This window comes from Gnatocerus cornutus, chromosome 9, assembly GCF_029298725.1.
Source record: "Gnatocerus cornutus isolate USDA-ARS CGAHR chromosome 9, icGnaCorn1.1, whole genome shotgun sequence".
Taxonomy (NCBI): Eukaryota; Metazoa; Arthropoda; class Insecta; order Coleoptera; family Tenebrionidae; genus Gnatocerus; species Gnatocerus cornutus.
Genome location: NC_142241.1, coordinates 11,903,192 through 11,916,981, shown reverse-complemented (window position 1 = coordinate 11,916,981; position 13,790 = coordinate 11,903,192). Strand labels below are relative to the sequence as shown.

Below are 13,790 nucleotides of genomic sequence, written 5' to 3'. Positions count from 1 at the left end.
TGAATCTGCCAAAACAAAAATTCTAAAATTCTTGTTTTAAAATATAAAAGTTACGAATTTAACAGAAAATTTTTGAATCCGTCCAAAAATAAAAATTTGGAAAACTTCTATTTCTTGTTCTAAATACACTTTTAGCCTAAATTTAACTAAGTGTATTTATCTTTATATTTTATGTTCGTATCCAAAAACAGGTCGTTACCTAAAATTAGCGACCGCAACTTCCAGTTGAGCGATAATCTCTTGCTATTGTTCCTTTAGAAAGTTTTTAATTATTTTTTATGACTGAACAGATCATTAAAAATAGTCCCTTAGAGGCCGTGCAAAACAGCCAAATTAAATAAAATATCCTTTATTAGACCTTACACATTGTGGTATAAAAAAGCAATTCGCGAGTTGTTTTATTTACTTACACGGATAATAAAGTACACAGGTGCTAAAATTAAAATAAACCCGGAACTATTTGCCCAAGAAATTCGCCAAAATTAGTACTTTTTCATATTCCAGTTTAATGGCTTCATGTTCACTTAAATTTCTTACACAATCATTTATCTAAACTGCTGCGTCCAATTATCATGCATTTGGAACTTCTTTTTATGACCCACCGTAGAGCAAAAACTGAACTGAAGTATCTTTATTCGAGTTTTTATCATTTGTAGGCTGTATAAAATTGTTTCTAAATTAAATCATCTATTCCTACATAATCAATCAAAAATTAAAAGCGTGGCTTATTCAATTGATTCAATTAAAAAAACAGATGATTGTAATTTAAATATGATTTATTGAACAAATTACAAAATAATGCATTGCACCAATGTGAAAAATACCAATCGATTTAAAATGTAACACGAAATGATAACAAAAATTAAAAAAATGAATTTGATCTCTAAAAAAACTTACTAGATACAAAACCCTCCTCAATTCTCTTTGATAACAGAAACCAACTTTAAATAAAAACGATCTTTATTTAGGGGAAAGGAAAGGAACTGTGGCAAAGGGTCAGTAATTTTTTATTAAAAACACTACCTACATGCCCTAACCTAGTTTTACTACAAAAATAATAACGTCATTATAACAGGATAACTATAAAACCAATCAACGTCTACATCTACAGCGCTATTTAATCAAGTTAAGAATTAATAAAATGCACAACAAAAGCAAAGAGGCAACGGTTTTACTGCTTCATGATGCAGAACATCGGATTTAGTAAGTTACCTGAAGAGCTGTCCTCGTTGGTAAAGGCGTCGATGCCTTTGGCGAGACCTTCTGACAAACAAATCAAAATCACTCAGTGCAAATTATTAGTTAAATTAGATTATTAATTAAAATAAAATAAACACTCACAAACCAACAAAAAATAAATTACAAAAAACAATGTTATTATTATTATAATAACAGTTACGTAATTTGAAGTGACAAATAAACTTCCATTGATCCCACATCAAATCACGCAGTGATTAAAACATGCAATTAACATAAAACTTTAAATCCGACTTATCTGTGGTTGGTTGGTGTTGTCTCAAGGATTCGTGATAAGGATTGAAAAGTGAGAAACAACACTCAACCTACCTTTGGAGTTAGTGATGTGACGCCAAGTCTTACCCTCCTAACACTCGAAGCAACGCTGGTTCTTGAAGTCATGGATGTCATAGACTCCTTGGAATTAGCCCGTTTTAGTCCGGAAGGTGGGAGTCCGGGGCCTGAGTGAACCACGCAAGCACTGGGCTTGTATTTAGAAGGGGACTTGCTCACTTTAGCTATGGGGGCAAAAAGCCCGAAATTCGGACGGCACTCAAAGTACCTGCAATGGTAAGTTGAAAGAACCAATTGGGAAGTGAACGGAACAACCTTTTTCCTTCAACGGATCCGTCGTTTTTTCCTCTGGGATCGTCAAGTTCCACGCCGACCCATTCGCCGGGTGCGAAATCGGTGAGTCCCATGTATCTCACGGTACCAACTTTAGAGCCTTGGGTACTTTTTATGATGACGCGGTCACCGAGTTTGAAGTCGACGTGTGTGGCGCTCGAGTTTAAACTCGTGTTGGAATTGCCTTCAAAAATAAATGTTATGCTTCTGGTTGTCTACAGTACTACCTACTTAATGATGCTGCTGATCTTAACAGACTTCTAGTACTACCAGTGGGGGAAATAGGACTCTTTCGAATTCCGTTATTGGGAGATATGAAGGTTTCATTGGAGCCCATTCCTGGTTGTTCTAATGGTACTCTCGTTAACCGGGTGAGTCGTGAAAAGACACCTTTTTTGCTCTCGCATTGGAAATATCTAATCCCACCAACAGAACCATCGTTTTTACCTACAACGATTTTGTTATTTGGGTTTGGAATGGAGGGAGAGGAGTACCTATGGGTTCGTCTAATGCAATACCGGCCCATTCTCCAGGGGCAAACTGGGTTTCCCCGATGTATGCTATAGTACCAGGTTTAGTACCTCCAACCCATACTCTTTGCCCGATTATAAAACTATCAGTGTCTTCGGTCAAAACCGCACTCGAATCTACAGAAAAGTTCAGTCAAAACGAGTACTCATGGTGGTGACAAACGGGCAATTCTTCAAATAGGAGCGATTTATATTTCTACCTAAGCAGCCCTGGGTAACAATACGCAAGATAAGCCGCCTTATATAGAAAGTGGAGAATATTTAACAAGTTATTGTGCAATATCTACGATTCATCTAAATTTCGATTACCTTGATAATGACAATCATCTGGAACAAAACGCAATCTATCTCGCTAATTAAAAACGATTACCATAAATACTTGACAGTCCAATTTGCTTGAGTAGCATTAATAATAATGAGTGATGTAATTTCTCAGTTTTCTGATAACAAAACACTTTATAAAAATCGCCCCTTTGAAGAACAACCTCTAAGGTGATATCTACCTGAATGACGACTGAGTCCCGCTTCGCTCAGACGTCGTGGATGCAATTCCCACAGACCATCCATAGATGAAGCAGTACTACCAACTATGCAAGCAACACAAAAGCAACACAAAATTACATGCAAGTGCAAACAACATTGAACGTGGAAACTTACTAGACGTGTATCTATTACGTCGTGCTGAAGACTTTAGATAATAATCCAGACCGTCTTCCTCACTTTCGTCTGCTTCCAACAGATCTAACACCAAGTGCAATTAAGGACAGCAACGACATGCACAAAAACAAGCTTAATTAGTACATATTACAGTGGTACTGTAAGATGCACTATTGTAAACACACACAAAGATGCAAGAGGCTTGAAGTGCTTAACATCTTACATACCTGTTAATTTATGTCTTCCATAATCATCTGTTAGCCTTCTCATGGAATCATCAGGGCTATCTATGGAGCCACACAAAAAAAAAATAAAAACACAAAGCCAGCTACTTTTTAAAATCTCTTTGAATGGTTTGAATGTAGCCACTTAGCACCCTTTTTTTGTTCTTAAAGGTAAATGAAAGGACCTTGATTGGACGTTTCGAAACTCGTTGGAATTAAAAATCTAAATCAACCCACGAGCAACCCACTTTATCACATGTTATTAAATCGGTACTTTTCATGACGTGTCAACTGTAACTATATGTTACGTTGATTTATGGTGATTGCAGTAGCCTCCGAAGAAGATTTAAATTCTAGTCCAAATATTTCAAAATGAGTAATATATCACGAATTTATTATAAACTTAATAGTTAAAATATAGCAGGTGACGCTTGTTTTGAACAGAAACACTCCCGTAAAATGACTTCATACTTTATGTAAACATACCGATATTTTCAGAACAGACACAATTAACAAAATCGTTTCGTGGTTAATGAGTAATCGTTAAACTTTCCAAGGATCAGTGTTACATAATTCAGTGCGCGATTTTTACATATTTTTGCAATTTTCCTCACTCTCGGCAAATTATTATTAATTTCTATGAATTATAGACTTGAAAGCGCTAAACGCCTACAACATTCTTCTCGGTCACATGTAGGTTAGCCTTAACGAAGGTGGAGAATTGTAGTGTCAAGGAAGCGGAGATTCCGATGATAGTCGACACAGCAAACCCCACTGGTTTAATATTCATAACAACGAAAAAAATAACATTGACACGGAACTTTTACAATGAAAACAACAACAGGTACTCTACTTCAGAAGTGTCAACTTTCCAAATGGAAATTTGATGTGGCATTGACGCAATTTTGTCTTCAAAAAAATTAAGATGTGTAAATTACCAGCAATGAACTCCTACATTTAATTATTCACGACACAAGTAGTAACATTTTATTTATTGGAGAACGTGTTATTAATGTTAATTCTGAGGGCATTGCTGGGGTCAGACTGACTCATGAATCAAAATAAAGATGAAATTATTTCACGCTAATGAAGTTTACAGTATCATCTAAACGAATCATTGAAAATGTCACGGAACAATGAACGTGGTAAATCCGATTTTTCCGGATATTCGCTAATTTGACACAGAGTATATCAAAAATTGGAGAAATGGTAATCTCAAGGCGCTCTTGCTGCTTAACCTTAAACTCTAGTGAATTGAATAAAAGATAAGCTTTCGGTCAAGAAGACGAAGGAGTTAGTTTTGCCTCTGAAGTGTAAATAAGTTTCGTAATGGAACTCTGAAATTGACGATTTTTACAAGACTACCTGTAAATTGACCAGGATTTTAACAGTAACTAAAAGTAAACGTTTCTTATGTAGATATAATCAGTTTTAAAGGTAAAACTCATTAAGACATATCTTTTCCTCGAAGTACATCAAGATTAATTTGTGTAAACAAATTTTATGTAAACATTCTAACGAAACTAAATATTAGCAAGATCTGAAATTTTTTTCAACATCCTAATGAATTATCTTAGTTGAGCCAGGAAGTTGAATACGACATTTTTTTCCATAAACTTAGAATAAGACATTAAATATTAGCAATTTTTATTGTACATTCAAGAGTATGCAAATTCTAATATTTTATGAATTTTATGGGTTTTATAAAGCAAAATTTATAATCCTTCGACAATTATTAAAATAACAAAAACTAAAGAAGTGAAACTCCAAAATAACTCCACAAATTAGAAATCGCAGAGTTGTACTTTCGTAGTTTTATTATCTCTTCCAAAATGTACTAATAAAGTGGTCTTTCCGGACTCATTTGAAGCAGACAAAGTACGATTTTACTGTCTGGCGGCTATAAAGAAAAGTCAAGCCACATTTCCATGACAACAAGTGTTAAATGCTGAAAATTTGTCACTGCTGTCTTACTTCTTTAATGCTTTAATTCCAAGCAACAAAGGCTTTAGAAAAAAACTTGTACAATACACGAATATAATAGCATTTTGCTTACAGCCTCGAGAATGACTAGTTTTTTGCCTGAACAAAATAATGCCCATTATATTCTTGTATAATAAATTTTTATTCTGCACTTTTAACTATGACAAATTGTTATTTAAATAAGAAAACAATTTGCATATTCTTTATATGCCGCCATAAAACCGATTTCTGTTTTGTTTGGATTAGATGATGCGCTCCGAGCCGTACCATGACGCAAATCATAATTTACGAAAAGACTATTACCGCAATATTTTGTTCCGCTTCACAACAAGATAATACTAATAATAATAAAGAAGTTGTGGGCGTAAATTGGTTAAGGGTTCATTTTTATCAGTAGCGCCAGTGCGGATGCAATTAATCCCATCATATTGTGTAATAAAGAGCAAGTTTTTGAAGGTGGGGCAAATAAAAAAGAAATAAATTACATGGAATGACTTTGACTTATTTTTAGTAAACAATTAAATTAGTGATAAATTACGTAACGACACTGCTCCTTAAGATCCACGTAGCTCTATGGGAATTAGTTGGTATTTACACATAAACAATTGGTTGCACTACAAGTCACCTTGAGCGCTCTCCTTATTTTGTTGCAAGAAAATAAAAGGAAAATTAAATTAACACTTCGTGGATTTTACATAAAGTAGAATCGTGTATAAATTGCTGTTGACTTTTCTAATTCGAAAAAACTACCAAAGTGCGAATTACGTACGTTTGAAAACCCATTTAATCCAAGCAGCCAAAATTTTCAATTATTGGAATAATAAAATTTGGATTAAAATGGAATTCTGTTTGTTGTGTTTCACATTGTGACTTCACTTTAAAACAATCAATCTCATTTTTTTATTTCATGGTGATTACAAAGGAAATTACATTGGCGGATGCAATCTCGAAAAAATTATTTTTCTGTCAAAGCAACCAATTCCACTACCCCAATTTGGAATTCAAGTGGCGTACAATCATCAAACTTAATTGCCTTCATGTAATTGAAAAAACTTCAAAGAAATTTCAGTTAACGAAATTCATATTCTCACCCTGACATATCATATCCGGTTCGGAAAACGCAATGGATGGCATTTAACCCACTCTTACTTTCAACGTTGCACGCACCTGCTACTTAAGTTTACTTCGCAAATGACTGAAAGCAAATGAAAGATGTTTGCTACGGTCTCGCGACAAATGGGGGAACCAAACTTACTGTCAAGTTCCACACGAGAGAATATAAATATACTAATTAAAAGCCCACTAAAAACAGTAAAAGAGGGAACATCACTGTTGTTCCTTCCTTAAACGCAAACTTGAAGTAGAACGATGCCCCTAAAAACTATTTATGCTAATTTGTTAATACAGTAATAAAAAACGGCACTATCTTTCCACTAGTCTAAACACTAAAATATAGACCCAATTTTTCCGTCATTTTTGCAAGCATTTTTGCATAAAAGAAAACAAAATAAATCAGCTTTTTAATGGCTTCAAAACTGCGTAGTAAATAAAAGTTGTAGGAGTGAGAAAAACAGCTTTTAGATTGGTGATTAAATTGACTGGGGAAGTAAAGCTGTAAATCATATTCGCTCACATTTACATTATTCCTACAGAAGAATTAATATTATCTGTTTAACCTTTTCATAATTTTTCTTGGATTGAAAGGATTTGCTTTCATATCACGATTTTGATTGTATTAAACCGTTTAACAAGAGCTACAAATAAACCATTCAGGGCACGGCTTTGATCGACAACAAGACGAAAAGAACAATTCTCAATTTTCAAAACATCACTTCCTACTTTCGGATACTCCAAAATCTTGGATCTAAGAAACAAAAATACCATATAATGACTAATTAACATGTTTCCAGTATTTTAGAACCTGGTTTTACATCATTATTGACTACCAATATTTGTTTTATTGTTTAATAATAAAATTAGATACTGCAAATCATTTAATATTGAACAAATCCTTATTTAAGTATTGTTTACAATTGAATCATTTTTTTAAATATGTAGGTAGGGGAGAGGGGGGCATAGTGGGGTACTTAACATTCAATTAGCCACGCATGCTAAAATAATAGAAATTAACAATTTTTTTTTACTAAATATCATAGACTAATGTATTGCCGATGATTTTTGTTGTACTTTTTTTGATTACAATAAAAAACTTACGACATGTGAGCATTATTTTAAAAAATGGGATTTGCCCCGCTTTGCCCCGCACCTAGGGGTAAAGTGGGGTACCCTATGGGGAAATCAAATTTTTGAATTACTGTGTACCTACTTAGAAAAAGTAACATTTTAAAATTACTTAGGCATCAATGCATATTGCACATAAATGAGCAGGTTCATCATATTTAGCCACAACATTTCTATGACTAGATTTGAAAAAAACTTGCTCCCTAACTTCGCGAATTTTTTAACGAAAACACTGAATTTCACATTTTGTTTTACAAAACACATAGGTTTTCACATTTTGTTTTATAAAACACACATGGTTAACTGTCAACTAACAACCAATCAAAACACGCTATTCGACTTTTTTCACGGCGTTGGACTTGAGCAGCAGGAGTGTTACCCCGCTATGCCCCGGTACCCCACTATGCCCCCCTCTCCCCTACATAAAGAATTTGATCCAGGATGAAAAGGAGATTTATTATCTAAAAAATTATTTTATGGTATGTATTTATGTCACTTATGTTTACGTATTGCATATTTAATATTTGCGGATAATTAAAATTCGACCTTTCTAACAAAATTAAATAATAGCAACATGAAAAATCATGAGATAAAACTTAATAAATTTTGAGATGCCTGTCAGATTCAATAAAGCAATTAATTTATATTCAAAAAATTAGATTGTCAAATACCATTTGCGTATTTATCCTAGGTAGATTTTGCATACACTTTGAAGGCTGTCATTCTTAAAAATTCAATATAAAAACGTTGAAAAATGAAAACAGAGCCATGTAAAGTTTTCCAACTACTTGAAGCGCTTCCCAAAGTTAAATATTTATAAACTATTTGAATAGTTACCTACTTCTCACAACCGTGTGATTTTAACATAACAAAAGACATAAAAATAAGTTGACATCATGATGTCGCGCAAATAAATAAATCTTCCTCATGTGCGATTTAAATAAATTTAAAGGATTTAATTATAAGTCATCATCAAAGAAGACACCTCATACGTGTGGGTACCAAAAGCGTAGGAAAAATGGAGATTTCTTTCTAGAAAAAAACTTACTTTATTAGCTGAAAACATGTCAATTGGCCGTAACATACTAAAATCTTCAGCGAGTCATTTATCATAGCTACTCATTTAAGAAGCCAATTAATTTACATCATAAAGAGAACCTACAATTAGGTATTTGCAAATTAATAAACAAGTCATGTCCAGTTCTTATCCTTCGACTTAGTAATGATCTCGACCAAGCTCTTATTGCGACCCACTATTTCAATTTTAAAATGTTCCCACGTAGTTCCAAAAATGCAAAATTGTAGGTATGGGACAAAAAAAAGACATGAGAGTGCGGAATTAATGAGCAAAACAAGCAGAAAGAGTCCGGTTTGGATTTCACAATAAAATAATTTTCTTTTAATTTTGCGTTTGTCAGATCAATAATGTGCAAACGCACGTTTTATCGAAGGTTGTGACGACAATAAAATCTACAAAGTAACACTTTTTAAGAACCTGTTAGTACGAAAAAAATCAATTTTACGTACGTTGCATAAATGGCTACTTTTTAAAACAGAACCTGTTAGCTTTAAAACGAATTTCCCCATCATTTCCTCGATTTGATTAAATTATAACAAATGCACTCAAAATGTCACAATAAATTGCAAAATTACGAGGCATACAAAGTATGCTTAGTTACTTTACCTAGAAACAATCGAAATTAAAAATTGAAAGCAAAGTCCATTAACTGATTAAGGAATGAATTAAACGGTTAACAAGCTTTGAGATTTTGTGAAATTGGTAATTGAAAACAACGCCCACTAAATTATTGGCTTCAACACCATTCGAGTGAGCAACATTTTTTAAATTGTATTTATTATTCATATTCCTTTCGATATAATTTAGCCCAAAAATTGCGAAAATCAAGCTCTCACTCTTTAAAGTTAAATAGCTTAAAATACGTAGAAAAAGATTAGTTGTAGAAGACTACTAACTTAACTTATCACATTTTTTCATTTTTCTCGTACAAAATTTTGCACAGAAAATTTATTTTTTATGTGTTAACAAGAAAACTAAAACAACTCTTCTAGTTTGTAATTCAAAACTACAAGATTCAGTTACTGATATGTAAATCTCGGTCATATGTAGGATTTTTTTGGAGCTGCAAACCCAAAAAAAAGTTGTCGACTTGACAGGTGTATGTTAATGTGGCAAAAATATTTATTCGCTACCTTGCTTCCGCGGTGCAATTACAATAAAATGACTACATTCCTCCATTCAAGAAGCACATGCTCAAAAAAATCAAAAATGAGTTATAACAGCTGACAGTTTTATACCTACCTTGACAACTGAACTGTCGCATAAAAGACTACTCAGTTGTCACAATTAATATTTATCGCTATACACAAAAGCCAAACTTTACAACTCAGATTATAAGGAATTATGCGTTACCGGTATGACGTAACAAACGATAAATACGCAGCAAGACCGAAATAAAAATAATAATAAAATTACTCACTTTTGGTGGGTGTTGCTGGAATAGCTGGTTTCTGAATTCCTCCGCAAGGTCTTCCAATACGTGATGGTGGTCTAATTCCTGATTGTTTTGGCACTGAGGATGCACTACTCACTGATAAAACGTCCGTTTCATCTTTAGGCACTGTTGTATTTTCGTTAACTTCTACATTATTATTAGAATTGTCACTAGGTGTCTCGTTGTTATTATCAATTTTTTCAGTCAAATTTGGTTCACTCATATTTACACTTTTCGTTACTTAAAACATTCAAATTCGGTGGTTTTTGCTGAAACAAGTACCAGGTGTTGAAATAGTCCTTTGTTAAGTCTATTGACCACATTCCTCAACATGTGGTCGCAGTGAATAGTGATTTTCCAGATTTGTTACTAAGCAGATCATTGTTTACACCTGTGTGCAGCTTCCAATTAATTGATGGCCATTATGGAAATAAAATTAATTGCACTTTGCCATAACAATGAAACTGCTACTATAAATTATTCCAAACATATGCCCAAGATCGCTCGTTATGGCAAAATATGATTGATATGCGCTACTGAAGTAATATAATGGTGACGTTTTAAATATTAACCGTACCCGGAGACATTATAAAAGTCAAAAGAACCATTAAATATTTATATATTTTGCATTATTCAATACACGATTGGTATTTTGCATCACCCAGATTATCAAAGTTCGATTGATTTAATTAATGCCAAGAGAAAACAATGGTGTATAAATTAGGCGCTTAATTTCAGTAGACCTACTGTAACCCGGATAGATTTGGAATTGTTTTTTTAATAAAAAACCCTTTAAATCCTTTAAATATAAAAGAGCTCGTAATTTCGTTTTTTCCAAAATAATCAAATCCTGTATTAAAAAAAAATATAAAATTATAAATAAACTTTTTACTCTTCTCTATTTGTACCGACCGAAGTTGCAAATAACTCTAAAGTCCCAAATTCGAGTGCCCGAATTTAATTTTCATCACATTTAAATCTTGCATAGCAAAATCGTTATTTACTGAACTAGTGATAAAATAATTGTATTTGCTTATAAAATTGTCGTTAATTAAATTTTACGAGTCCAATTCAATTAAAACCGAGATATTGGGCGTTACTGTTGGAAGTTAATTTTTTTGCTAAAAAGCACACATCACTCAAATTGATGGACGTGACGAAAACTTTCTCGTCAAATATGCAATTATCTGTAAACCATTCGCGTCAATTTTAATTTGTCGGTCCCAACAGTAATTCAAAGGCACGTAAAAATTTATACAATAAAAATAATAATTACACAATGATATTAAAAGCAGCCTAAGTCTATGGGCTAATCCAGTTATAATTTTTAATGAGGTAATGACAGCTTATTTGGCAGAGTAAATGGATTATTTTGAGTCATGTTACGCGATAATACAATCAGAATTGCATTCATTATTCATTGTTTGTTTGTTGTTTATATAAGGTACTTATTAGTAAATAGCTTATTAACTGTTAGATATTAAATCTGACACAAAAACTAATTAAAGCATTGTTTTTTACAAATAATCCTCGAGTTTTTCTAGCATTGTTATGTTTGATTACGCACTTTAACTTAGATATTTGGACACTTTTAATGCTCATTGTAACAAAAATAGCAAACAAACAGTGAAATTTGGACCTTTTACAAACGGCTTTTGATTTCTTTTAAGTTTTTCGAAGAACAAAAAATCTACAAACGATAACAATAACAGAAGGAAATAAAAATAAACATAAAAGTATTAGAAAAATAACATACCGAAGCCCAGGAAAAGTCAGAGAAGAAATAATAAACAGAACCAAAATAAAGCAATTTATTTCACACTACCAATACAATCAATTCTTAACTAAAAGATCGATTAAAACTCAAATAATAATATACGAGTGGGTACTAAATGAAGATGTAAAAACTAAAATAAGTTGAGAAATTATACCTCGGAAACACAATGAATAAAACAGAACACGATAAATGTTGTACGAAAAACTGAAGTCGCTTTGGTCACTTTTAATGAAAATTGGAAAGTGGAGGAATAAAAAGAAGCAAACCAACGGATGAGTAAAACAAAGAAGTATTTCTTTTACGCCCACAGTAGAAGAAAACGAGGACAAAAAATCAATTGAACTCTCGGTTGAACTGGAAACCTGAGCCAAAAATATGCACAAAAAGGACAAAAAGACCCATAAAACTGCTCGAAAAATTAAGAAAATAGACAAAGTGGCATATTTTAATCCACGCAAAACGATACTCACAGTTTAGTCACTCCAAAATATCGAATTTAAAACACAAGTAACTAAAATGAAATTGCTCTAATCTTTTCAATGCACATATCTCTATTTTACGTAACAACACAAAAATTGAATTATAATAAATTAATCCTTTTAAAATCCGTTTGATAAAGTTCCTGTCTAACTTTGTAAATTCTTGAAATGTGTGTGTTAGTTATGCAACGAATAATACACCACACTGCGCGCTTTCGCGACTTTCTACGTCAAATTTAAATTCTTAATGCTCCTTACTAATTATTCTACTTGTGGTCAGCTAATTACGTTGTGATAAATACGGAATATGTAACTGTTATTTACCTACGCCACACTTTGTAACTTTAACAATGCCATACGATATTCCTCAGAGGCACGAATGTGAGCATAATCAAACAAAACGACAATTCACGAAATTCTCATGACACTATTTTGTATCAACAAAGTCCATGCCGTCATGCATGAAATCAGTGAAAGAGCTACGAAAATATCCCAATCAGCGTTATGAAATGCGCCTTATTTATAATGTACGAACTGCGCAAAAACACCACAACAAACCAAGTGCGAATTTGAAGATAAATGACAGTGATTAACCACTCAACGCCCTTTTTACTCACATTTTTTCACTGGTGGAAAACACCAAGATTATTAATAATACAGTGCGAAATACACTTGGCTTCGCTCCAAATAAATAAAATTTCAGCAAAAACGTATTGTACCAATCGTACGGAATTAAAAACTAAACCGCTTTACTTGAATGCTCTCTTTTATGACGGTACTACTATAAATCACCAATGAAAAGCAATCAGATGAGTAACAGCTCAATTAAGTTCAGTACCGTAATGAAAAATGAGGCTCAAATTGGTGCCAGGGACATACTTTGGGCTCGGACTTTAGAGGAACTGAAAAACCACTGTTACGGATTAGTTTTTCAAGAATGAATGAATCATGTCATTGCAGTGCGGATTTCCTATCGAATAATCATCGTGCCAGATTTACTGTTTCGTCTCAGTGAAATCAGGACATAATTTCGCAGTTAATCATCGAAAACTGTAACACCAGAAGCTTTATTTACAATGACCAAATAAGGTCAGCTACCTGTTGTAGAATTAACCTCACTTTTAAATAAACAAAGAGTGTTTTCAAGCCTTGCAAAACTCAGTCAATGTTTGCACACTCGTGATTATTTAATTGTAGTAATAATTCAATTGTTACGTTCGTTATGCGCAAAAAATGGACAAAAAGTGAAAGATTTAAGGTTTGAAAAAACATAAACATAAATGAAAATTGCATTACCGTAAATGGCACAACGATGGATAAATAAACACTATTTAAACAAATCACAGTTATGGTATTTAACACTTAATAAAAACACAACAAACAACTATTAACACTAACAACAAATTTCAACAATGTGCAGCTGTTAACTGACAGCGCCAATTTTTGCCGCATTGTTGCCAACCCCAACTGTAGCACGCTAAATGTCACCAGAAAAATTAAATTTGATTTTTATGAAAGTTCGG

At 32.9% G+C, this 13,790-nt stretch overlaps 1 protein-coding gene across 4 annotated transcripts; it reads right to left on the bottom strand.

The window, feature by feature from the left end:
- Positions 1 to 994: 994 nt before the first annotated feature.
- CLIP-190 (Cytoplasmic linker protein 190) lies at positions 995 to 13,709 on the bottom strand. Of its 4 annotated transcripts, none has more exons than XM_088045929.1 (10): positions 13,564 to 13,709; positions 9,997 to 10,280; positions 3,278 to 3,337; positions 3,051 to 3,134; positions 2,897 to 2,980; positions 2,358 to 2,510; positions 2,095 to 2,310; positions 1,846 to 2,047; positions 1,567 to 1,798; positions 995 to 1,263 (listed from the first exon to the last, which is right to left on the bottom strand). In XM_088045929.1, exons 2-10 carry the CDS (start codon positions 10,232 to 10,234, stop codon positions 1,201 to 1,203), a joined length of 1,332 nt encoding a protein of 443 aa, XP_087902055.1. In that variant the 5' UTR covers positions 10,235 to 10,280; positions 13,564 to 13,709; the 3' UTR covers positions 995 to 1,200. The 4 variants fall into 4 exon arrangements, with proteins under 4 accessions (XP_087902055.1, XP_087902056.1, XP_087902057.1 ...); XM_088045930.1 differs by having other exon boundaries at positions 995 to 1,260; positions 13,564 to 13,702; XM_088045931.1 differs by having other exon boundaries at positions 1,600 to 1,798; positions 13,564 to 13,701.
- Between the last annotated feature and the right edge of the window lie 81 nt (positions 13,710 to 13,790).